The 25866-nt window shown below is 44.1% G+C and overlaps 1 protein-coding gene across 1 annotated transcript in view; it reads left to right on the plus strand.

Moving 5' to 3' along the window:
* The window catches only part of LOC138514086 (sodium-coupled monocarboxylate transporter 1-like), a 606141-nt gene that overhangs the window by 196942 nt on the left and 383333 nt on the right, over positions 1–25866 (plus strand). The window contains exons 4-7 of the mRNA XM_069629351.1: positions 6100–6167; positions 7084–7238; positions 21286–21426; positions 24238–24367. Coding sequence (XP_069485452.1) covers positions 6100–6167; positions 7084–7238; positions 21286–21426; positions 24238–24367 — 494 coding nt within the window. The remainder of the gene's footprint in view (positions 1–6099; positions 6168–7083; positions 7239–21285; positions 21427–24237; positions 24368–25866) is intronic.

The following is a 25866-nucleotide window of genomic DNA, read 5'->3' on the forward strand; positions in this document are numbered from 1 at the left end:
CTGCAAGTACTGGAACGTTAAACCATACTTATAAATTAAATCTTCCAGATTTCATACATGTGGAAACATACATGCACTCTCTGCAGCCATGTGGCGCAAGAACAAGTCCCTAACAAGCACTTTGTCTACGTATCTATACCTAACTGTGAATCCATTCCATTTCAGCAGCTGGTACAAAATGCAAATAATGGCATATTATGTACTACTTGCAATTCAGAAAATTGTTCCACCTTACAGATACAGTCACACAGCCAATACGTAATAGTAATGCTTTTACTATACAATGCCGATGGTACCAAAAACAACTGCAAGCTTACTAGCTTTACACACGAGCAAGTATCACTTGGCAAGAAAACCTTCACAACAGTAGGCAAAATCTACCACACGAGCACCACAACCACTGCAGGTCACTATACTGCATACATTTAAAAGAAATGTGGGTGGTTTGAATGCAATGATACTTCCATTACTGTGAAGCAGAGGTTACCAGCAAATCTTGCAAATGCCTACGTACTCACTGATCTACAAAAGTAGCATAACCTACTGCCCAATAACCACCAACAAATATGTAACCGCAAACGAAAAACAACTTTCTGCCTTGTGAAACTGGAACAATTTAGCATACAGCAACTGGCCCATGAGGACATAAATTGCGCTGCTATAGCGTTTTTCCCCAATGACTCAGTGATTATAGTCACAGAAACAACAACTGTGGAAAGGACACACTAATATTGTTTCACCCATAGTACTTAAAAAGAAAAGTACTTAATATGAGGGTCTACAAACTGTCCTCAATGACCTGTGAAATGACCAACTACTAGAATAAGGCAACAGCTGTCTCACAATGCCCATACCACTGCAATAAATACGCAACTGCATGTAACTACACCCGTAATACTGCAAGGGCACTTCACAATAGTAGAAAATCGAAATGCCAACAAGAATGAAGGTGCTTGAAGACATACCCTGCAAAACTATGAAACTGTGAACAGTTACAATACACCAACTGGTATCTAATTGCAACCATAATATTGCAATATTACTTCCCATTACTACACAATTAAAAATCCATAAGCAAAAATGAAACCCTTCACTTCAACAGCATTCTATCACTGAGTTAAAAAAAGGTGTACAGTGCCTCAACAATATATAAAGTGAGTATATGATTATTGGTGTCATGCTCCTTTGTAATCAGCAAATGCATTTCTATACACATATTTCTGCAATCCATATGCCAGTGTCACATTCTTGAGTGCATGGGCGTATTATGCTGCGGTGGTTGTGACCAGGCCCTAGACTCTTGAGTGTATGGCCTACGGTTTACAGCCTCCTGCCATGCACCCAAGAGTCTAGGGCCTGGCCACAACCACTGTAGCATAATACGCCATGCACCCAAAAATCTGCCCAGTGGCCACAAAGCTCAGAACATCAACCAGTGGGCAGACTCTGACAGTCCAGGAGCTTGCCACAACCACCACAGCATAATACAGCCTATTCAAACATCCTCATATCATCTACATTCCACACCCCTACCCTAAGCCGCCTGAGTCCCTGTGCACTTCTCTACACATACTATTACAGTACTTTAACCAGTGGGAACACTCTTGGGTGCATGGCCTCTATGCACCCAAGAGTCCAGCAGCTTGCCACAACCACCACAGCATAATATAACCTATGCAAACATCCTGATATCATATACATCCCACTCCCTTACCCTAATGAGCCTGCCTGCAGTCAACAGATAACCTGCTCTCCTGAGGACCTACCCATTCATATACTATTAAACTACTTGCACCCACTGCACAGACTCTCATACACCCAGGAATCTTGGGGCAGTCCAGTAACCCACCTGCCAAACACCCTATCCACTTCTGTACACATACTATTACACTATTTGCAGCCAGTGGGCAGACTCTTGCAGCCAGTGGGCAGACTCTTGGGTGCATGACCTCCAACCATGAACCCAAGACTCACACATTAACACAGCATAATACAGCCATGCACCCAAGAATCTGCTCAGTGCCCACAACCCTCGAGACAGTCCAAAAAGTCAGCTGCCACACACCCTGTCCACTGCTGTACACATACAATTACACTACTTGCAGTTAGTGGGCAGACTCTTGGATGCATGGAATCTAGTAGCTAGACACAATTACCACAGCATAATACAGCCATGCACCCAACAATCTGCACACTGGCCACAACCGACACACATAAGTAGCTGCCTGAGGCCCTGTCAACTTCTGTATACATACTATTGCAGTACTTGCAACCATTCAGCAGACTCTTGGGTGCAGTACGACAGCCGCCTGAAGCCCTGTTCACTTCTCTACACATACTATTACACTACTTCAACCAGTGGGCAGACTCTTGAGGGCATGGCCTCTGGGCATGCACCCAAGAGTCTAGTACCTGGCCACAACCACCACAGCATAATACAGCCTTTACAAACACCCTCATATCATCTACATTCCACTCCCCTACCCTAATAAAGCCTGCCTGCAGTGTCCACATAAGCTGCTCACCTGAGGACCTACCCAGTGAACTGCTGCGATGTCCGCGGACACCACGGACACAACACAGTCTTCTTCCACCTAAACAAATACATCATATGAACCATCTTTCACTCCCCATCAATTTCCAGTCCTCTACCCAACACCAGATGCCCCAAAACATGTTTTCCAGCCTGTGTGTGTCGCAGTATCCGCAAATATCCACGGATAGAAAACGGCATGCGTTTCAGAAAAATATGACGCACATCATGCTTCCATCTAGCCAATTAAAGGGCGTGTTGTATGTCCGTGGACATGACGCGGTCTGCCGGACCAATCGGAGTCCTGTGCGCAGAGCGAATGGTGAAATGGGACTGCGCAACAGAGTCAGATATCACTATTTTTTGTTTACCTACATTTTTCCTGTTTTAAAAAAAAAGAGATTATCACCAAATTTACAAAAGCACGCTTTCGGGACCAAGCCGCTGCTCCTGCTGCAAATTTGGGGAAAATCCGTCCAGCGGTTTGGGCTGTAGACATGAGCAAAAAAAATGTCCATTACGTCTATGGAAATAAAAAAAGAAATTGGGACCCCCATACAACTTTGCCCCCCTTTGACGAAACCTCACCAAACTTTCAAAAAGAAATTCAGAGGGGGCCTTATACTTATTTTGCAAAGTTGGTGAGGATTCGTCCACGGAGAGCAAAGTTAAAAGCCACCCAAAAAGTGCTCTTCCATGTAATAACTATATATTACTGGGCCTGCAGTAGTTATGGTTAAGTTGCTTATCCCATAGAAAGAGCACTTTTTGGCCGGCTTATAACGATTTTGGATCTAGATATAAATGGTTTTGCAATGTTTGGTGGGATTCTGTCAAGAGGGGGCAAAATTAGAGGGGGGGGTCCCAAAATAATGTAAAGGCTTATAAATATTGTGCTATTTGACAAATCTACACAAAAGTTTGCAAAAAGATTTTAGAGGGGGCAAAATTAGAGGGGGGGTCTCAACATTTTTAGATTGTTTATCACTTTGTTGCTGTTTGAGGAATGTGGACAAATGTTTTGAGAAAGATTACAGACCCAACCTTCAATGTTTGTGTAAAGACTGAATGGATTTTGTCAGGCAGGGGCTAATTTATATGACTATTGAATGTACATTCATTTTGACAAAACATGGACGGATTTCAGGCAAACTCGTGTAAGGAGCATTGGCAAGGACATTAAAGCATATTTTTACAAATGTGCCTGTGTTTTATTTTTTGACAAGTGTCATAATGTAGGCACAAGAAATAGTGATATATCTTTGGTGACTGAGGCATAGCTGTGGCCATGGGCAGTGGCCAGATTGTCCGGGTCATGGTATAAGGTCATGACACGGACAATCTGGCTACTGGCCATGACCGTGAGGGACAGAAAATGGCGTTAAAGTGTCCATGTCCACTGGGACCGGCTATGTGGTAAAGTTATTCGAAGGTAGGATAGGTTTGAAAGGGAAAAAATTTGCTCGTGGCAATATGGTCATAGGGTTATGCGGGCTGCTGTGGAAAAGGAAGAGGGGCTCTGTACGGAGCCCCGCCTTCTCTTTCCATGGTAGCCATCTTCGAAAGGGATTTTCTGTCCCACTGTAGGAAGAAAAATCTATTTTTTAGCACACTGGGTTCCCGCTTTGGGAACAAGGGGTGCTAATGACCTTTATCCCCCATTACAGGAGCTGCAATGTAGGATATTGGTCCAGAGCCCTCATTATTTATTTATTTATTTATAACATGCCGAAGCCCGCAGTCATCAGGGCGCACACAGACACAATTTGCTTGAACCGATAACTTGGGCTGCCAGGCTTTTATCCCCTGTTCCGTTCCCTGGAATGGGGCATGAAAGTCACATTATTCCCATTAGCATTAACACAAAAGGCTAATGGAAATGTTAGAAAATCAAATTACGCCTATGTACTTTACTGAGAAATTTAAAGTAGATGGAGTCTATTAGATTTTTTTTAAGTTCTATTTTTTTTACTGTAAAAGGTGGTTCCTAAAGGAACCTTTCTTTTGTTGTTTAAAAAAAATATATATTTGCAGGAGAGGTTAGAACATAAGGTGTGGAGGGACATGAGGGGAGAGGCACCAAGCACTAATATGGAGGGGCAGGTGGACAGGGGAAGATGTTGCGAATGTGTTACTTCTAAGGTAGTGGCCAGTGTTCCTTATGCTCCTTGATTACAGCTTTGAACGCACATCGAAATTGCTTTCCCCTGCAGAGTTGTGTGTTGCAGTACATGCAGAGGACTGTTGTCTTCTAAAGATATGGATCAACAGCCTCTTTTATTGCTTGCAAGGTAGCTGCTGGGATTTTGTGTCCCATAGAAGTAGGCTGTGTGGTTACAGTATTGGTTGAGAAAGAAGATGTGGAGGAAGACAGGCTACTACTTGCTGAGAAAAGAAAAACCTTTCTGGGAGCATTGCAGTGGTTGGATTTGGTGTGGCGGCGCATGGAGGTGGTCCCGTAGGAGTACTGTTCAGGTAGTCCGCTACTGAGTACAAAGTTGCACTCAATGCATTTCACTTTGGTAGCTTTAGTCTTTGGTACACTACACTCCCACAAGTGGTAAAGAACTGCCACACCCATGATTCTCTCTGGGTGCTAGAGGTAGGCACTTCCTCTACCGCAACTTCTTGGTCCTCTTCATTGTCTTTGGAAGTACTGTGCTTTGTGTGTTGTGTAGGTCCTCCAGCTGGTGGTGGTGGCTCTTGGGGAGGAGGGATGGCAATAGCTGATGCCATTTTTAAGAGAAATAGCAGTTTTGCTAATATTCTTCCAACTATGTGCTTTGTACTAGATTGTTAATGGATAATGAGTAAGTATAGGTGTACGATCTGTGCAAGGGTACATTTTGAGCTTGAAAGTTCCTAGATCAGTCAAAAAATGTAGTTCCAACAGTCCTTGAAGCGTGGACCTGATCGCAAAGTGCAGACACCTTCACAGATACGTCATCATGCTGCGTGCGAGCGCATGGACATGTGGCATTGTCCGGAACGTCTGTGATGACATCAGACGTTTGCGGATGGTGATGGATGCAAAAATGGTGGGAAACGTTGCACTGTTGAGGCCCAACAAGGCTGAAACACGTGTATGGTGTTGCTGTTGGTACTCTCGTTCAGAGGGGAATTGTCATAGCAGTTCGGTACTGGACTGCCCATTTGGGCGGGACAAAAACTGATATGCAAATGAATATTTCCCATCTGAGAAAGGTACAGTGAGCAAAAAGCAGATGGCTGCGAACTCTGAAAGTAGTTAAAAACCACTGAACAGCTTAACATGCCGTGTTCTTTCGAGAGAGGGGCGCCTGCTAACTTTTTTCTATATAATTTCATGGCCTGCTGATTAGAAGATACGTGTATCAAAAGTGTTTGGGATTATTTTGTCAGTTTGTGTTGTGCAAACCGATGTTAGTGTGATGTTAAGATTTATTTTCTTCAATTTTATGTGTGTTTTTCTGAATAACTCCTAAATTACCTGACATTTGAGATTTCTGTATGAATAATACGATCAATTTTCCAAATGTAATAGGCAAAAACCAAATTACCCTCTTCATGTGTTCTCTTTTTTACAGTCACCGGACTTAATCTTTGGGGTGCAGTGGTCATAACTGGATCGGTTTGCACTTTTTATTGTTCAGTGGTATGTTATGAAAGTCTATTTAACATCCAAAGTGTGGTGTTCTTTTTTTGTTATTATAGCAATGATGTGTGGGTGAAAAATAACAAATAAATACCATATTAACAGTGATTAATAGTAAATGAACTGTCTCAAATGTGACATATATTTTAAATTGATGAAGGACTCAGTTTATCCCACAATCAAACAGTGACCATCTTCCATTTGTTTCAGATAACACAAAACATTTGTTTTTTTATACAGTCATCACTGAGAAAACATAATTGCCTTTGTTTGTGCTCTTATGCAGTGCAGTGGATGGGAAAGCAATCGTACTTTGATGTATGAAATCTATGATTTGTGGATAAAACATGTAGTATATATATATATGAAGATTTCGTCATAATTAACTTAATTCATTGCTCTCTAAAATGTGCATCATGTTGGCATCTAGGACTGTGCCTCCATTCTGGACTGCAATTCATAGCTGTGTCTATCATAAAGAATAGGTGTTGACATGTTTTTCAGCCAGTATGCATCTTTGATTGCAGGCCTTCATCAGGACTTGACTCATTTAGGGGTTATAGTGCGGCCACCAAAATGAAGATATTTTTCAGCTATATCATGATATGATATGATAGGTTATTTATAACGCATCAATACCCAGAGGTTTCTAAGCACGGACCCGGGGATCGGGCCTGTTTTGCTCCGTGTTGTCTTGCTTCCCAGGCGAGCAAGTTGCCGCTGAGCTATCCTCTCGAGACTTCTGAATACTTTTTATTCTTTTCTGCTTTCTTATAAGATATGCTTCTTTGTATTTAGGTAATACGATGTACATCCTAGGTACACAGTGCTGTGTAGAAGGTTGTAAAATTATTTTTCTGGCACAAATGCATACTTTATCGATACACATGTTCATTTTAAAAATTCTGTTTTTTAGGGTGGTTTAAAGGCTGTAGTGTGGACAGATGCTTTCCAGATAGTAATCATAATAGCTGGATTTGCTGCTGTTGTCATAAGGTCTGTAGTGGTTCAAGGAGGAATCAACCGTATTATAGAAGACGCACATGAAGGCGGAAGATTAAACTTTTGGGAGTAAGTTCTGTATTCTAATAATTCAATATGACAATACCTTCAGCATTTTTAAGCATACTGTCAGCCTATAATGATCCAATGAACTGCATTTTGGTTGAATGATTGAATACAATATTAATACTTATGGTTTCTGTCCAATGTCCGAAGAAAAATCTAATGGAAATGCTTTGGGAAAACAATCCTTAGGATCTACTCTGTACTCATGGCCTCTAGACAGCCACTATCATTAGCCTGCCTACACTATTTATAGTAAAATCATCTTATTAATCTGGCCTGACTATACAATACTGCATTGCTCTAATAGCAAAGAAGCCCTCATTGTGCACCATATATAGGTGAATCCTCTGTCTATTTTCCAACCCACATTATATTTTAAAGTTACTTGAACAAGCAATCACATTGGTGAATCGGCTAAGGGAAATTGATTTAACCTGTCAACTCGTTGGTTGTTATATGCATGGTAGGGAATGGATGCAGTGTCATTTCTCAGGTAATGTTTGATATAATAGATACCATCATCCATAGAGCAGGTCTACACCACAAGCAGGGATAAGCAATGGCAATATAGGGCACATGAAGTGAATAGCAAAACTCCCTGATAAGACCTCCAACATGGAAAGAATTATCCCATTTGTAAAGAGGTTCATAATATCCATTCAATTGTTGTTCTAAAGGTATGTTGATGCCACAGAGGCCATAGTAATGCTGTGCCTTTTGCTCTCACAGGTTTTATTATTTCAAAGCACTGCAAATAAAATATTCCATTATTAATTAATTTAATTAAATGGCACTGATTTAGCCTTGCTGATCTACAAATCTGTGACCTGGAGGTTAAATGGAAATCTCATAAGCCAGTGTTTAACTCATTTACCTATTGGAATTTCTCGATCATTATCTGGAAATCAGGAGCCTACCTCACCTTCATTCATTGTTATACACATGAGCTTGCTATCCCCCGCTCACATTCTTTTGCACACTATCACCATCCCTCTCCCACTCCCCCTCCAGCACTCCAAACCCACCAGTTAAAACAGACTGACAATCCCATTCGATATTACTACAATAACTAGGCAGGATTACCGGCCTACATCTCTCTAAGGGCCACTGGTATATAAATGTGCTGTTGAGTATGCTCACTTTTCTTCCTCCCTTCTCTACAGAGGTCCCCTGTGTCCACAACCTTTGTCATAGACAGAGAACCCAACCATGTATAGAAGTCAAATCAAAAGGCTTACCTTTCCAGACCAGGCAGCCCTGTACCACTACCATCCATTGAAGGCACACAATCCTTTGGGACAGCATAAAATTCAGAACAGAAACTGCAACCAATATCTGCATATCCATCCAAAAACAAATACATTGTCCAAACGACCCACTGAACACAGATTTACCGAAAGCATCGCCCCATTCATTTGAGAACAACAGGGATGACCCTGCCAGGCACATCGGCCACGGTAGGCACTCAGTCACGGAAGAACCGGTACTGTTAACAACAGTGCCGCTGCTTCCGTGGTCCCCATTCCCAGAGAGTCCCATAGGACTCTCTAGGAATGGGGACTTGCAAATTACCAGCGCCTGACTTCCCGGACTGCAAGGTTTCTAATCCACTCTTGTGACCTGGAAGTCAGGCGCCAGTAATTTATTCCGGCTCTGACGGCAACCCGCCGGTATCACTGACACGCTTACCGCTGGACCCCGTAATTTGGGCCAATATTATTTGCCAATTTTATGGTCCGATCATGCAAGAATATGTTTCACAGTGCCCAAACAAGAGAGGACGAAGGTCTATGAATTCCATAAATAGGAAAATATTGATGTAGACAATCTTAAGCCTTTGTTTGAGCATTCAAATCCTGTAGTCACCTCAGTGGACCTTGTGCCTTGCTGGAGAAGTTTTGTGATAGACTCACTAAGGCAGTAGAATCTCTGGAACCGAGTTCCTGGAAGAAGAAGATAGACAAGGGCAAGAAGAAGGAGTGCTTCATTAGCTCTCTAAATGATGGAAGACAGAAAGTTAAATCATCAGAAAGGCCTGTTGGAAAAATCGGGATGAGAGGGTAAAAGGAGAATATAAACATGCTCTTCTTACATTTAAAGAACTAATTAGAAAGGCCAAGAGGAATTACTACTCAGAGTGAACATTTACAAACCCTAACATAGCCAAGGGCATTTTCAAGGTTCAGGGTCAACTGCGTTAACCAGTGGCCATTAAAAAGGCCATGACTCCCTCTCAGCAGTTTTGTGAGGAATTGAGTGATTTATTCCTGGATAAAATTGTCAAAATCCAAGAAGAATTTCAGTAATTAGATTTGAAAGATCTGCTTCAGGACCACATGTCTGTGGTCTTGGAGTTACCGGTGGCTGGTCAGCCTTTTACATCTGTCTCTCAGTCATGAACACTGATTGGAGGTGATGGCAAGACGTTAGCTTTCAGGATCAACATATGATCTTTGCCTAGCAATAATTGTAAAGGCTCTTAGGGAGATGATTGTATTTGAGATTTGCCAGAATATCAATAGTTCTTTAGGGTCAGGTGTAGTCCCATCTACATTAAAGAAGGTTCCTGTTGCTCAAATTATAGGCCTATCTCATTACTTCCATATGTCAACAAGATGATGGAATGCTTAGCTGCAGAGCAGATGGTTGCATGACACACAAGCAGGATTTAGAACAGGTTACAGCACAGAGACTGTAGTGGTTGCAGCAGTGGTTGATCTAAGATGGGCAGTAGACCATGGAGGTACTGGGATACTAATTATTTTGGATCTCTCAGCAGCCTTTGATACGGTCGGCTATGACAATCTCCTGCCCAGGCTAATCAGCTATAGGGTGAGAGATAGAGGCCTTCTCTGGCTGTCTTAGTTTTTGTCTGATAGATCACAACTGGTGGTATGTCCCCCCTTTGAATCAGGTATAAAATGAGTTTCTCGTGGTGTCCCACAGGGATCGTCCTTGAGCACCCTGCTTTTCAATTTGTATATGAGGTCTTTGACTCATATAATGAGGTTTGCAGGTCTGCTTCTACATCTATGCCGATGATGAGCAGATGATTTTTCAAATTGGCAAGGATGATGACCTTCTGGGAAATAGGGTGAAACTGTGTCTGGAACAGGTCAGCGCTTGGATGCATCAAAATAAGCTTAAGTTTACATCCAGAAGACAGGAATCCTGATATACTTGGCACACCTAACTAGACCCAGGCAGGGTAGCTCTGGGGCTGGCGAAGCATCAATGTGGATATCTCAGTTCTGGCCCCCTCCCCTCTTCAGAAAATTAAGAATCTAGGATTGTGGTCGACTCCTCTTTCTCTTTCATTGGAGACTCAGATTTATAATGTTTCCAGCAGTTGCTTCTTTCATCTGCAGACTTTGAAACATCTGCTGGATTATTTTTCTTTTGCACATACAATCCAAGTTATGAAAGCTTTTATATCTAGTAGGCTTGACTTTTGTAACACATTATATCTTGGACTATCTAAGAATGCTGTATGTAGACTTCAGAGAATACAAAATGCAGCATCAAGGATGTTGGTGAAAGCAGGACAGAGAGCGCATATATCTCTGGTCTTGCAAGCACTTCATTAGCTCCTGGTGGAGAAACAAATAAAGTTTAAGACACTGTGCATGGTGCATCGAGCTTTACCTGATCAAAATGCTACTTTTATCAGTAATAACTTTGTCACTATGTCTCTGGGAGATGTCTTAGTTCAGACTCCACCAATCTTCTTGTTGTGCCCATATTTAGATGGGTTAAATGGGGAGTATGCTTGTTTGTCGTTCAAGCTGCCCTCCTGTGGAACTCACTCCAGATTGAATTACGGGGGATTGAGAACTTGTTGGATTTTCGCCATAAAGTAAAGACCTTCCTGTTTCCACCATGAGTATGAGGGCTGTGAGGGTGTAGGGGAATGGGTCTCTGTTACTATTTTGTGGGGTCACTCTGTGCCCATTTCTTTATCGCCTTGATGCCTCCATGTGAGGTGGCTGTCTGCACTTAATGAGTGTTGGACCATACCATACCTATAAACCCAGATCACCTGCGCTGAGCTGGACACCCTCCCAGAGTGGAGATGTTTCCTTCTGGTTGTGGGGATGATGAAGAGGAAGTGGCAACAGCGCCACAGCTAGGCAACTGCTTTGTCCTTATCGCCGGGGAAAAGGCCTAAAGCAGGACATTTGGGAAAAAGCGGTGAATGCAAAATGTGAACTGCACATTACATTTGGACATATATAGGAATTAAACATAGTTTAACATAACAAAAAACGGACATATAATATATATCTGTTAAGAATGAGGAAAACTATTCCATGGACTTTTTAAAATCTTTGTACTCCCCAAGGCTGTGTGGGTTGAGGGTCTATGGAAGGAAGGATGCTTAATGGCATGATTGGCAGAGAGGGGTATAAAAGCAGGCATTACCAACCTTGAAGGGATGGTCTAGTAAAAGCTTTTATTTAAAAAATAGATAGGCAACATGAAAAAAAAATACTAGCATTCTCCGTTTTAAAACTTCCTATGTAAAATTTTGAGCTATTCAAGCTCAAAATTCGCAAAAGCAAGCACATGGGCGCATCCATTTTGTGAAATGGAGGCCCTCCTGTGCTGGCTTTTGCTTTTGCTGCACTAATGAAGGAAAAGCCAGCCAGCTGTAGTAAACAAAGGCTACCGCTGGGTGGCTTTCCCTTCATTAGTGCTGTACGCGGAGGACGGGAACCGGAGACCAGAGCTGGAAAGCTGCAGCTGAATCTCGGTAAGTGCTATTTTTTTTTTTTTTTTAAATAAGCACTAGCTGCGTTTTTTTTTCTAAGTTTTCCGGGCTGGAGAAGCCCGGAAAACTTAGAAATAAAACCGCAGCTTTAAAAACGTATTTATGTTTGCGGTCGCTTTTGAAGCAACCGCAAACATAAATACAACGTTATTGTGTTGGAAAACGCTGCGGTTTTTCTTTCCAAGTTTCTCAGGCTCCTCCGGCTCCATGCTAAATGCTGCGTTGTCTGCCTAAATTTGCTTTCCCATTTGGGGCTCTCGGGCTCCCCGTGGGGAGCCCGAGAGCCCCAAATGGGAAAGCAGATTCAGGCAGAAACAATGCGGTTGTTTTCCGCAATGCCGCGTTGTTTCTGCCTGAATCTGCTTTCCCATTTGGGGCTCTCGGGCTCCCCGTGGGGAGCCCGAGATCCCCAAATGGGAAAGCAGATTCAGGCAGAAACAACGCGGTTGTTTTCCGCAATGCCGCGTTGTTTCTGCCTGAATCTGCTTTCCCATTTGGGGCTCTCGGGCTCCCCGGGGAGCCCGAGAACCCCAAATGGTAAAGCAGATTCGGGCAGAAACAACGCGGTTGTGTTGGAAAACGCTGCGGTTTTCTTTCCGAGTTTCTCAGGCTCCTCAGAGCCGAAGGAGCCTGAGAAACTTGGAAAGAAAAACCGCAGCGTTTTCCAACACAATAACATTGTATTTATGTTTGCGGTCGCTTCAAAAGCGACCGCAAACATAAATACAACGTTCTTAAAGCTGCGGTTTTATTTCTAAGTTTTCCGGGCTCCTCCAGCCCGGAAAACTTTAAAAAAAAACTGCAGCTAGTGCTTATTTAAAAAAAAAAAAAAAATAGCACTTACCGAGATTCAGCTGCAGCTTTCCTGCTCTGGTCTCCGGTCCCCGTCCTCCGCCTACAGCACTAATGATGGGAAAGCCACCCAGCGGTAGCCTTTGTTTACCACAGCTGGCTGGCTTTTCCTTCATTAGTGCCGCAAAAGCAAAAGCCAGCACAGGAGGGCCTCCATTTCACAAAATGGATACGCCCATGTGCTTGCTTTTGCAAATTGTGAGCTTGAATAGCTCAAAATTTTACATAGGAAGTTTTAAAACGGAGAATGCTAGTATTTTCTTTTTTTTTTATGTTGCCTATCTATTTTTTAAATACATTTTTTTACTAGACCATCCCTTTAATTGGTGAAGTAGCACTTAAGACTACCCACAGGGTGCTGCAAAGAGCTAACATAGAAGAGAGGGCAGGGGCAAGTTGGAGAGGGCACCTAAGGGTATTTATGAGCATTAGGGTATGGAGAAAGAGCATTCACAGGTGTTGCATATTAATGGGAGTGGAAGGCAGATTCTAAGTGTCTTCTAACCCTGATTCTAACCCACAAAATGATCTCAGAAAGGTCAGGTCTCATGTAAACTCTGCCCAAAGGTGCAATAACTGAGAACAGAGAATGATGATGATGGGTTTCAGCAACTACGACATAATTGTGAAATAGTTAATCCATGAGAGAAAATGAATGATTACTGATTGTTAAGCAGAGTGTATTTCAGGGCAACCAATATCTGTCTGACCTCCTGGACTGGTGAATGCGAAGCAGAGTGCCTTCAAACAGAAACTTCCCCATGGGTGGGAATTATGAAGACCTCCTACTGCAAAAGTCAGCCTCTGCAGTACCCGATTGACAGGTTTCAAGTCCTGCGTCTAACAATTGGCTCATCAGCGACCCCACTGTTGGTCTTGGTATCATGCATGTGATGATACAATCGTCCCACCGACATTCTGACCACTAATAGCTAGTAGAAATATTCTCACAGTATGCAGAGGTTTCCTCACTAGAGCGTCTTATTATGGGTATATGTTTCCATTACCAGGGACCTGACCATTTCTTAAGTTAGGAAAGATGTTCTTATTGCACCTTTCCCCACATATATTCATGTGAGGCTTGCAGTTGTATGACTTATTTTTTTAACCCTATATTGATTTTTGGACTTCAGTAAAGCCTTCTGCTTTACTTCCTTTGCCCATTTTGCTAATGCTTTTTGGGCAAACTGACTAGTCCCTTACACTGTCATTTTGGAGAGACTTTGGGCCTTATTACAAGTATACCACAAAACAGATTTACCGCTACTGCCACTTGGCTGGTGGAATTATCGCCGGATTAAAAGTGGTGATAGGCAGTGTTAATACCCATTTATTAGAGTTCATAGGACTCCATGGTGAGTTTGGCAGAATTACCATGGGCCGTAATTCTGCCAATTTGGCCGTTTTATGGCAGTGAAGCAGGGGAATTGCATGCAGCATTCTGCTGGAGGTTTGTTCTCCACCTTACCTCCCAGCCCGTAGTTTGGCAGTGCAGCAATGTGGCGGAAATGCTGCATTACCACCGTGTTTAGCGACACTGCCAAAAATCGTAATGAGGCTTCTAGTTCTCTCGTTTGTAATTCTTGTTGTTTTACCATTGTACACATCACCTTACACTGAAGTGCAGTGAGGATACTTTGCATCCTTATAACATTTTATCTTATGGCTTTTTGGTTACTTTGCCTAAGACAAGCTTGTGGCAGCTGTGCGACTTTTACCATTTTTATGCTATTTTTATTGTCCACTTTTGCATTTACCGCGAATAGCTACTAAAGGTGGTTAGCACCCTGAAATAGCTGTGCCATGAGATTTTCATCTGCCCTTTGGCCATCTTGTCCTTTTGCCTTCTTCCTGCCTTCTCAGGTCAGGAAAGGCCATCGATAGTAACCCCTTTCCTGGTGAAAGCTGCTGCTTTTGTGGGCAGGTGAGCCTTCTGTGTGTGAGACAGAGAAGTGGGTTGGGACTGTCTGGCCCCACTCCACATCCTCTAAAGCTGAAAAGTCTGTTGCTGGACGGATGTGATGACCAGTGGTTGTCAATGATTGTACAACCCTGGGCTTTGGATCCTTACCATTGGTGGGCTTGAGGTAACTCCCAGCATGACCCTTGGATGAAAGGAGGGCTCCTGCAGCTATTTGACCGATCATCATTGGAACCAAGACTTCTACGAAGAAGAGCAGCCTGCTGATAACCCAAAGATGACCCCTGCATCTGACCAGCTTCGACTCCAGTGATGGGACCGGTGAAGCCCTGCTCCTCTACCTGATTTTAGAAGACCCTATGTTAACAAATATATAAAGCGCACGTTCACCAATGGCATCTTGGTGCTAAGAAACTAACAGAAGCTGAAGACAAACTAAGTTAATTAGAATAGAAAGGTTTTTACTAGAAGTCTAAATGTCAAGTGATTCATCAAGTGGTTCTCAGTAGCCCTTAAAGATAAAGGCAAAGCTATCCACAGCTTAGCAGCTGCAACCAAAAAGACACGCCCTCCAATATTGTCTTAACCCTGGGCAGCACTGAACCTGGATTTACTGTTATACACACGTGGGTCACATCTTTCAGTAACCCTACTCCATGTGGATTTGTAGTCCACAACTATGAGGGCACGTGTTATAAGTCTTGGTCAACAAATAAGGGAAGAGTTACCACTGCCATCAGGGGGCACTGCACTCTTCAATACTGTAGCATTATGTCACAGGGGATACAGATCTCTAGGATTATTTCCCCATTTTTGTCATTATTTTCAAACAATTCATCATCTGTCACTTCCTTTAGCTGTACTGTAGGATCTACACAGAGCACTGTGCGGCACTCACATCCAGGACAACCCTCTTGTCTGAAACCAACAAACCCTGCAGTTCCAGCAACAATATTGGTCCTACCACTACCTCAGGTCACACTGCTGGATGAAAGCTAAAATCAGTGGGCACTCACCAACATTGTTTGGCAATCTGGGGCACTGCCTCCACTAGCATGGTAACACCATAAATAAACTAGTCCGGGTCTACGGGAATCCTGTGGACCACCACCTCCCTTGTTATTGTATGTGTTATTAACATCACCCTTACAACACACATGCCAGGTGTGGAGGAGACTATACCATGATCTGTAAAGGATATAGTCATGTTTAAATTGCTGAGCAGGTCCCTCCCCAGTAGATTGACAGGGGAACTTTCTAAATATAGTAAGGGTTCCCATACTATACTCCAGAGAATCCCTGCGCTTCAAGATATTTTCACGATAATGGAAAATGTCCTTTCATGATACATGATTTAGTTGCGCCAGAGTCCACCATGAATATGAACTGCTTATTTCCTATCTCCGTCCCCACCAAAGCTTCCTCTTCAGGGTGGACGGTTGTGGACAAGACCATACAGGTGAGTGCTCTCTGTGGGCTGTACTAGTCAGGGTATGTGTTTGTTCCAGGAAACAAGAAGGGTTTGCCTCCTATTACTGCTGCTCCTCCAAAGGGGGTGGTAGCCTCACTTGGTACCCTGTTCACCGGGACAGCACCACCCTTCTGCTACTGTGGCGGATGCCACACTTGCATGTCAGATGCTTGAAGCTGTTGGTTATATGCTTGATATTGCCCCTGGGAATACCCTTGACTCTGATGTCCTTGACCCTGCTGCAAATACTCTAATCCTTGAGGCCCTGGGGGCCCCTGGCCCTGTTGCTGCAGCCCATAATTAAACCCCACTGCAGACCTGCTCCTGCATTCCCTTGCAAAATGCCCCTACCTCAAACAAATCCAGCATTGGAATTGTCCTAACCAACCCCCCCGTGTCCACAATCTCCTCCTCTTGCCCCTCAAAATACCCCTCTTCCTCGCTGCAGCCCTCCTTGTTGCCACTGTGGGCCAGGATACTGTTGCTCCCGCACCGCTGTCCTTCTCCTCCTTCAGCCCAGAGTGCTGCGATAGTGTCACTCACATTTTGTTGGGTGCTCTCTGTCCCTTCCACCTGTAATGACGTCGATACGGGCACTTGGACAGCAACCTTTGCCAATTTTTTCTCCACCAATTTCACTTCTTCTCCCTGACGTCTTTGGACTGCTTCCCTTTCCTGCTCCTTGATCCTTTTACAATGATGCCCTATTATACTCTGTATTTCTGGCCACCCGTTCACTTCAATATTCACAATCTTATCCAACGCCTTCTGCCCTTCCTTCGGCAAACCCCTTTTTACAATAAAATAGAAAAATGGCATTGAATGATCACACAGTCCTCCAATTTCAGCTCTCCACATCTCTTGCATTTTGAGAATAAAATAAATAGCTGGGTCCTCATCATCATCCATAGTATACTGCATCAAGGACTGTAAATCAGGGGTATCTGGATAGGCCCTCCGTAGTGCACCCCATACCTGTGCTCTAACTTCTTCCAGCTTTAACGCATCAATCCCCAGCCTGGTCCCCAATTATAGCAACCATCGAGCTCTTAAAATCCCTTATTGCCAGGGGCACCCCTGCTGTTTGCTTTTCGAATTCATATGTCCAGTTGCTTGCCCTTGCTGTGAGCTGTGGGAGGTCCTTAATTAAATTATTCTTATCCATCTGGGGCTAGGGCACATACTGTGTCTTCCCTGCCCTCTTATGTATGAGGGGCATCTGCATCTTTGCCCTACTTCCCACACCCTTCTTCGTGATTCCTCTTCTCTTCAACAATGCCATCCGGCCGGCCCTGTTCCTCAACCTTCCCCCCACCCACAAGCCTCCTACTTGGGAGTTATTCTCAACTGTCTCTTCACCCCTTCCTTTTCCTTCACTATGACCCTCATTAAACATATCATCGCCCTCTTCCTCCACATTCTCTCCCATCACTGTATTCTCCTCTGCTAGGATTATCCACCCACCTGGGCTTCTTTCTTTCTAAACACTTGCAAGTCTTATCCCTTCAGTATGAATCCTAATCAGCACTTCCGCTGATTTCCAGTCTCCCAACCCTTCTCTCAATGCTCCTATATCCCTTACTGCCTTTGGGGATGCCTGTATCCTTCTCAATTATGTTAACAATCCTGTCAGCCTATCCTCAAGCTCCCTTGACCTGCAACCCACTGATGCCAGTACTTCAGGCATGTGTGTATACAGAGGTGGGGGAGCAGTAACATTTGGTGTTACTGGTGCTGAAAGGGACCCTACCACAGCAGAAGGGGTCCCTATCACAACAGGCACATAGCTTGGATTGGTGTAACCTTCTGTGGGATTTACTGTCAAGGGATATAATTCCCCACACTCCACTGGCACCCCACCCTCTTCTTCTCCCTTCCTGCGCTTCCCATCTTTCTGTCTCTGTACCTCTACTCCACTCCCTTGATCGTCTGTGTCTTCAAATACACGCCAGATATCTAGAATTTTTTTTTCTTCTGTAGCTGCTTCCCCTTATATTTTGCTACTAAAAATATGAACATGTGTTCTAAGATGCTCTTGTTGTGTGAGCCCTGCCCTGGCCATGAGCAGGGCATCTCCTCTCCCCCTGTCTCCGCAACCCACTGCATATGATATTTCTCCACCCTGTCATAATACAGTGGCAGGGCCTTATACATATGTTCTATTGGTGTTCCACCCCCATGCTAGTGATATCTATCTCGTATTAACCCTGCAAAGTCCTGTTAACGCACCACACACGTTGCCGTTTGCTTATAACAAAATAGAAAATCAATCCCCACCATTTTCTATCCCCCTACCTTATACACATACACCACTCCATGAAATCATCCAATACCACACCTCACACACACAATTACTGCCCCTTCTAAGGCCTGTTCTTCATTCAATAAAACATAAATATAATGTAATAAAATAACAAGCTGATATACTACTTATTCCAGGCCTATTATGAGACCATTAGTTCCATACCTATATTCCTCCTTTAAAAAATATGTTGTATTGTGGTACCATCTTCCTTCCCCTTCCGAGGGGGACTCCTGCCTTATCTTTGCCTTACCTTATAATGCCTTATCGAAATAATCTCTCTACAGTACAAACCCTAATGAAAAATAACACAAACCTCGCCCATGTCATGCCAACAACCTCGCACTCCACGTGCTCACACTTCCCCGTAGATCTGTCCCCTACATGTTATCGCTTACAAGAGTCTACTCACATGTGCATACTCACCCGAACTCCTAGGTCAGGGGGTTGCAACACTGGCCTGCACTCTCCTCTGAGCCAGGCCCTGCTTTAAAGAGCAGAGAGGATTTCTCCTAAAATAGCTCCTGCTAAACCACTCGGAACACCTGTTGTTTCGGGACCAGTCGCTGTAAGCAGGCGCAGCTCTTTCTGGAGAGACGACCCGGAAGCCTCTGCAGATACAGGGATGCTGGGATCACATCGGGGTCACCAATTGAATGCAAGTCCCTGAACGCTCACACCAGAGAGAATAAAACCCGCTAGGGGAGAAAGGCCCAAGTCGATCTTTTAAGGATAACAAATTTTAATCTCATATGCAGATGACAGCAACAGCAAAGAACGTTCTGCCGAAAAGTAGTACAAGCAGAATCTTATATAGCACAACATCATCATACATGACAAAATACATCGGGTCAAATCCTGTGCGGCTGGTTGGTCTGCGCCTATACAGGATCTGGCCCCATAAGGGATGCCAGGCCATTGGTTCCAGCCCGATCCAGCCTGATCGTCCATCTTCCATAACGTGGGTTCTGCAGTGATCATATTCTTCTCATGTCAAAGGTCAGAAAACAAATTAATTGTACTCCTACCATACAACCTTTTATCACTCATACTGTTCACTTGGCAGGCCTTAGGGGGGCACAAAGGAGGTTCTGGGGCACGCTAACCTTCACACACATGTTTGACTTGCTCCCCTCCGTGCCATCCCTCTCCAAGGTCTCCACCCTTGTTTTGAAATATAATTTATGCCTACCAGCACCTTGCAATACAAATCACACGTTTGTTGCTTCACGATTTGCTCTGTCTGTCCTCTTTGAACATATCAGGACTTTTTACTTTGGGGTTGGTGGTCAAAGGGCACCTGGTGCCATGTAATTCAGAGGTCTTAAGTTATAGTCAGTTACATGGGCTATAACTCCTGGTCGCCTGGGGATGGGCCAGGTCATGCTTTGGCCAGTGTGAGATAACATGCACACCAGGCGCTGGTCTGTGATCACGGCCTTGTAGGGCACATTCCTCTTGATTAAAAACACATCTTTGCAATGCTGTTAGAACAATGAATAGGCGTTGTGGCGGTTGGGGGTGTGGGCTATCCTCATGGGATCTTGGGAATGGCTGGAGATATCCCCTGTCTCGCAATTTGGGCCTAATGCATGTAATGTCACATTTACAGAGCAGGCCTTCCCTCTGGTTATTAATATCTACGCAAAATAGCAATACTTTGCATGCCTTATGCTATACCATGTGGATAGACTGTATTTGGTTATATCGAAGTAGGGTCCTCTTAAATTGGGAGGTGGTCCTCTCACCATCCCCCCTACCCCCTTGGCCCATCATAGTGCTTTGAATGCATCTCGCCTCACTCTAAAGTACCTATGGGGGTAGGGCGGGGCTGACCCCTTCCCAACAGGCTCTAAGAAGCTTGAAGTGGAAGAATACCTGCCTGAAAGGTCAATATAGCTGAGAACTGACGTTGTCCCTTCGCCAGGGGCGTTGCTAGGGGGGGCTATAGCCCCTGATCTTTTGGTTGTAGCCCCGGATAGAATCTCAGGAGCTACAGCCAAAAGACTAGCTAGCCCCCAGTCCCAACAGTTCCGACATCAGCTTAGCCCCGGGTCTTTTCCAGACCTAGCAACTCCCCTGCCCTTCACCTTTCATGGAAGACTGTTACTCTGGAGCTCCTGGCTCCAGAGGGCCAGCACCAGGGCTATCTATACTCCAGAGGGAGAGTGCCACACTGCTGGATAGCCTTTTGCCCACTGAGGGCGAACTATTAAGTGGCCGGAAATTGAAACTATAGTATAGACTTCCCTGTAACAGTGGAAGTGGTACTTATCCTGCGCTCATTAACTGCTTCCTGATCATATATAAAATACTTTCTAAAAACACTTGAATGCTTAAGGGTCTTTGAAGATCCAAAGTCCTACAGGATTTAACGTTGCCAATTTAGTGGGCAATTGGCCTCGAAAATACATTTGGTATAATATTCTTTCCTTACTTGCTGGTAGCATAATTGAAGATTTTAAATACTCTGGAGTGGTGTATGGATTGTAAAACAATATCCAAAATTAATAACTTCTATTATGGTATGTATCGAATAGTACCAGTATCTGAGGGTTGCACGTTATGCAGAACATTGGCCTGCTATGGAATTAGAACAATCGCTTACAAAAACATATTTGCAAAAATGTACACAGAAAAAGAATTTCACGATTTCAGAAAGTGTTTATTACTGCACAAAACATAACTAACCAAATCACAAGATTAAACTGTGCCTTTTTATCTTTTATTCAGCTTCAACCCTAACCCTTTGCAAAGACACACATTTTGGTCAATTGTTATTGGAGGGACCTTCACCTGGACCAGCATCTATGGAGTCAACCAGTCTCAGGTCCAGAGATACATTGCCTGCAAAACCAGATGCCAAGCAAAATGGTAACTTTCAACATTGTCATGTACACCCTTTCATTTTGAACTAGTTTCAAATTGGAGAGCTATGCATGTGATGCTGACACATAGCACATGGCCAACCACATGTTCGCTCAAAAAGCAGTGGTGGTCGTGAATTTGTTAGTTAAAGGGGTGTAAATATTTCTTGCCTGTGCTTCTTCGTGCGCACATTGCACACCAGATGCACTGAAATGGTTTAGGAACAGGTCCGTAGGGTTTCTTTCTATTGAAAGTGATGTCGTTTTAACATTTATTTATCGCAAATCAAGGGAAACATTCATAGATAAGAAAATATAATAATTTGTTGCTTGAATTTAACAATTAAACAATTACATTAAAAACATGTTGCAATTAATGATTAACATCTATTGAGAGAATCTGTGTGCAGTAAAAGAAAAGATTCAAGGGGTATAATGTGTCTATGGAGACAGCTAGATTCGTGATGCAGGTTTTCATAGTTCAACATACATACAGCATTATTGACAAATGCTTGTGTATTATGGGCATGCGCACCGGTGGGAATTATCACTGTACCACGATTACTGCTCTTCTAAGGTATTCATTGTGGTTCAGTACTGATGGGAGAGCAGCAATGGAAAGACATGGCAATTAAAGTAGGGCAGAGAAGAGAACACAATCGCATCAGCAAAGACTGCACCAGTGCAGGTGAACAGGGAATGTGGTCCTCCCAGCAGTAACTGAATAGGACCATGAGTTGAAAGGAAGCGCAACTGGTGCCTAGAAACACTTGTGTATAGACGCCATACAAATGTCCAATAAATAAATAAAACCTCAGCAAAATAGACACACACCCCTCACTGTGTCCCTTTTGCACTCCGACACAATAGATGAGCGGTGTAGAAGTGATGCTCCAAATGGCTGTGCTACTTTTGCTGTGCCCCAGTGTCACTAAATGAGGGCCTGGGCCTTAAGCACTTCTTGCACTTCTCCAGTCATAGGATTGGACTACACTGAGCATGTGGTGTTACTAAGCTATGTTATTGCAGGCCTTGGAACCCATAACACACTCTACACACGTCTTTCTTGGGGCCGTGTTTCCAGGTTGCACCCAAGTGTGGCATTATGATATGATATGATTTGATATGGCATTTATTGTTTCAAGGCGCAACGAGGCAAGGGAGGGGGAACAGAGGGAAGACAGGCAATGATCCTACTAGGCCAGGTGTCATTCAGATCGGGCAAGTGCCTGGGGAGGGGACAGTGTAATACATTGGAATATAGAAGAAATAACAATAAGTAAACGTAAGGCCAGCAGGTGGCAAGTGCAGGGGTAAATGCAGGCATCAGGTGTCAAGTGCTGGTAGTGGGACTGTAGGGATACAGAAAACAGTCCCCAGGTGCGGAGGTTGCCAGGAAGGCAGTGCAGGTGCGCGACTGGCGGGGGAGGGGTCCTGGGCACCGAGTTCAGAGGGTGGGCAGGTAACCAGTGCAGTTTAACCCAGGAAGTCAGCAAGGGAGAGGAGGAGAAAAAGCAGAAGCAAAGAGAAAGGTTTGAGGTGCTTCCGGAACCGGAGATGATTGTCCTCAAGTTTCAGGGAGGCAGGGAGGCTGTTCCAGAGTGAGGCCCCGAATGAGGAAAGAGATCTCCCACCAACTTGTTGCTTAGAGAAGCGACTGACCTAAGCACTTGTTACAGAAGGTGTGCCGAATCAGCACACCTCAGTCAGTCAGTGACCTTCAGAGCAAGGGTACAGGACTGCTTCCAGATGGAAGTAGTCAGCACTGCACATGCTCACTGGTATGTGCGTTGTGACTCTGGCACACTGATTTTGAGTACTCCTCAATTTTAAATGGCGCAATGCACTAAAAAACACACTTCACACCCTAGGACCTGATTTAGATGGGGTTTCGGGGACTGCATGTAGGAGTGGAGTGAGGCTGCCAGAGAGTGAACTTCAACTGTGCACGAATGGTTATGTAGAAGCGCTGTTTAATGGTTCTGTTACAGCCTTCAATGCAAAGGAAAAAAGGGGCAATACAGTGTGCTGTGCCTGTTTTCATATATAAGACACAAACATTATTACTTTTAATTCACACCCGGCGAACAGCACTTAGCCAATCAGGTTTCTGGGAACCTGGGTGCCACCAGTTTCTTTCCTTGGTGCCTCCCTCCCCACATTCTGCCTTAACCCACCCTGATGCCCACTGCATTACTCAAGGCTTGCCCTCCCCTGCCCACCACACCCCATCAACTTCCCTGCTCACAGAGGTCTTCTTCTGCCCGTCCAACGTGCCTCCTTGCCTTAATTGGCCACCGATTTCCCATGGCAGCGGCCATCTTTGTTATTTTAAGCTATTTTCACCCCAGAGGTAGCACGAGGATAAGAAAAGCAATCACCCCACGATCAGGGGCATACAGTGCTGTTACTGGTTCTGTATGCCCCTGAAATCAGGGGTGATCACTATGGTGCATGACAAGTGGAAACCCTGACATTTGCTTATTTTGTAAAATGCATGGGTCGAATGCTACATTTAGGGCCTGATTTACAGGCATGTTTTAACACGGGCAAGTCCCATTCAAAAGGTTTTTGTAAATCAGGCCCCAGCGTTGGGAATATGGTAAAATAAAGCAGAGTATCAGTCATTAAAGATTGGGCAGTTTCCACTCTTCCCATGGTTTTTACCAAAAGTCCCACACTCTTGAAGTTAGAGCTACCACTGAGCTAATGTCTGATACTAATCATGATTTACTGCCTTAAATATCTTTTTAATTGATTGAATGCGATATTCACTGCACTGTAAGCGCTCCAATGAAACATTGTTCTTTGTCCTTAGGGCTCTTTACATAAATCTTTTGGGATTGTGGGCAATTCTTGTCTGCTCCGTGTTGTGCGGATTGTGCATATACTCTGTGTATCGCGAATGTGACCCGTGGACAGCCGGGATATTGACAGCTCCGGATCAGGTATAGTATAGATGATACAAGATATGCTCAGAAAATCATAACATAGACTCAGATTTTTGCTTAAACTCAGAGTATGCAAATTTGAGAACACATATTTGCTATGTCCCCCATGTAAATACTGGCACAGCTCCCGCTGGAGTCCTTTTTTTCCGGCGCCAAGCAATGGGGACCTACTGGGGCAATACACCCCCAGCGGTCCCAGTAATTCCCTATTGCCGTGCCCCGGAAAATAGTACTCCCTATTCCCATTCGAGTCCCATTGGACACAATGGGAATGGGGACGACGGATGCACCGGCGCTGTTCATGAATGGTGCCGGTGCATCTGTCAAGGTCTGCGACTGGGTGCCGTACCGCCCGCCAGCTCAGATCTGGTGGGCGGAAAGGCACCCGCTCGCAGACCTCAGAGGTTGCCGGCCCAGTAACAACAGTGCTGGAAGCTTACCAGCACCGTTGTTACCGGACCGGCACGCTCGTATTGAGGCCCATAGTTTACCATCCTTACTCAGGCATGATTACAGAAACGTTGCACCGGTGCAAGTACAAAGTGTGCACAGTATTAGCACTAGGGCAAAGTTTGCCCTATTTTTAAGACATTGGCATACATTAAAAAACCATTGCACCTCGACAAGTGCAGTTTGGCTTATTAAAAGCACCAGGTTTAGAATTGCCCTAGTGCTAAAACGATCCATTTTTGATGCATTTTTGCATCAGGCAATGTTTGCCCTAGTGCTTATACCATTCCTTATTAGCACTAGGGCAAACTTTGCGCTGGTGCAAAAATGTAGTGAAAATGCAACTTTTTTGCACTAGGGCATTTTTTGCCCTGGTGCTTTTAATATGCCAAACTGTACTTGTTGAGGTGCCATGGTTTTTTAATGTGCCCCAGTGTTAATAAAAATAGGCCAAATTTTGACCTAGTGCTAATACAGTTCAAACTTTGCTCTTGCACTGATGCAGCGTTTCTGTAATCTGGCTCCTGGGCTGTATTCGACAGCAAGTGTGCACTTGAAATGTACTTGTATAGGCACAGTAGAATTGAATTACTGTTCAGGCGTTGCGTGTGAGCTAGCGAGCTGTGGGTCGCTTTCACTCACACAGATGCCTGGTAATATAGTAACCAGGATTATGGGGGCCGTCGCTTTGGCTGGTGGGTGACAGTTGCGCTATCCTGACGTTTAACGTGTAATGCACATATGTACGCAATGTGCTGATTATCCATAACCAGTGGTCGTAGTGTAGGAAAAGAAATAGTCGAAATGTTGTTCCCTACTGTCCTGCCCCCACTCTGTACAAACCCATCCCCACACCCCCTCCCACATGCCATACAAACCCCTAAACAAATGCGCTCCGGGCAGTGCATTAAAGTGCAAGCTTCAAGTTCTTCCTACATTTTTATTTAAAACGAAACCATTCGGGAATTGTTTGTTTTTAAAATAAAATTTTAGGAACAGTAAAACTTCATTCAAAAAAGTAGAGGAGCTCTGCCCCCAACCGCTCC

Source organism: Ambystoma mexicanum, chromosome 12, assembly GCF_040938575.1.
Source record: "Ambystoma mexicanum isolate Mex_15411 chromosome 12, UKY_AmexF1_1, whole genome shotgun sequence".
Lineage (NCBI taxonomy): Eukaryota > Metazoa > Chordata > Amphibia > Caudata > Ambystomatidae > Ambystoma > Ambystoma mexicanum.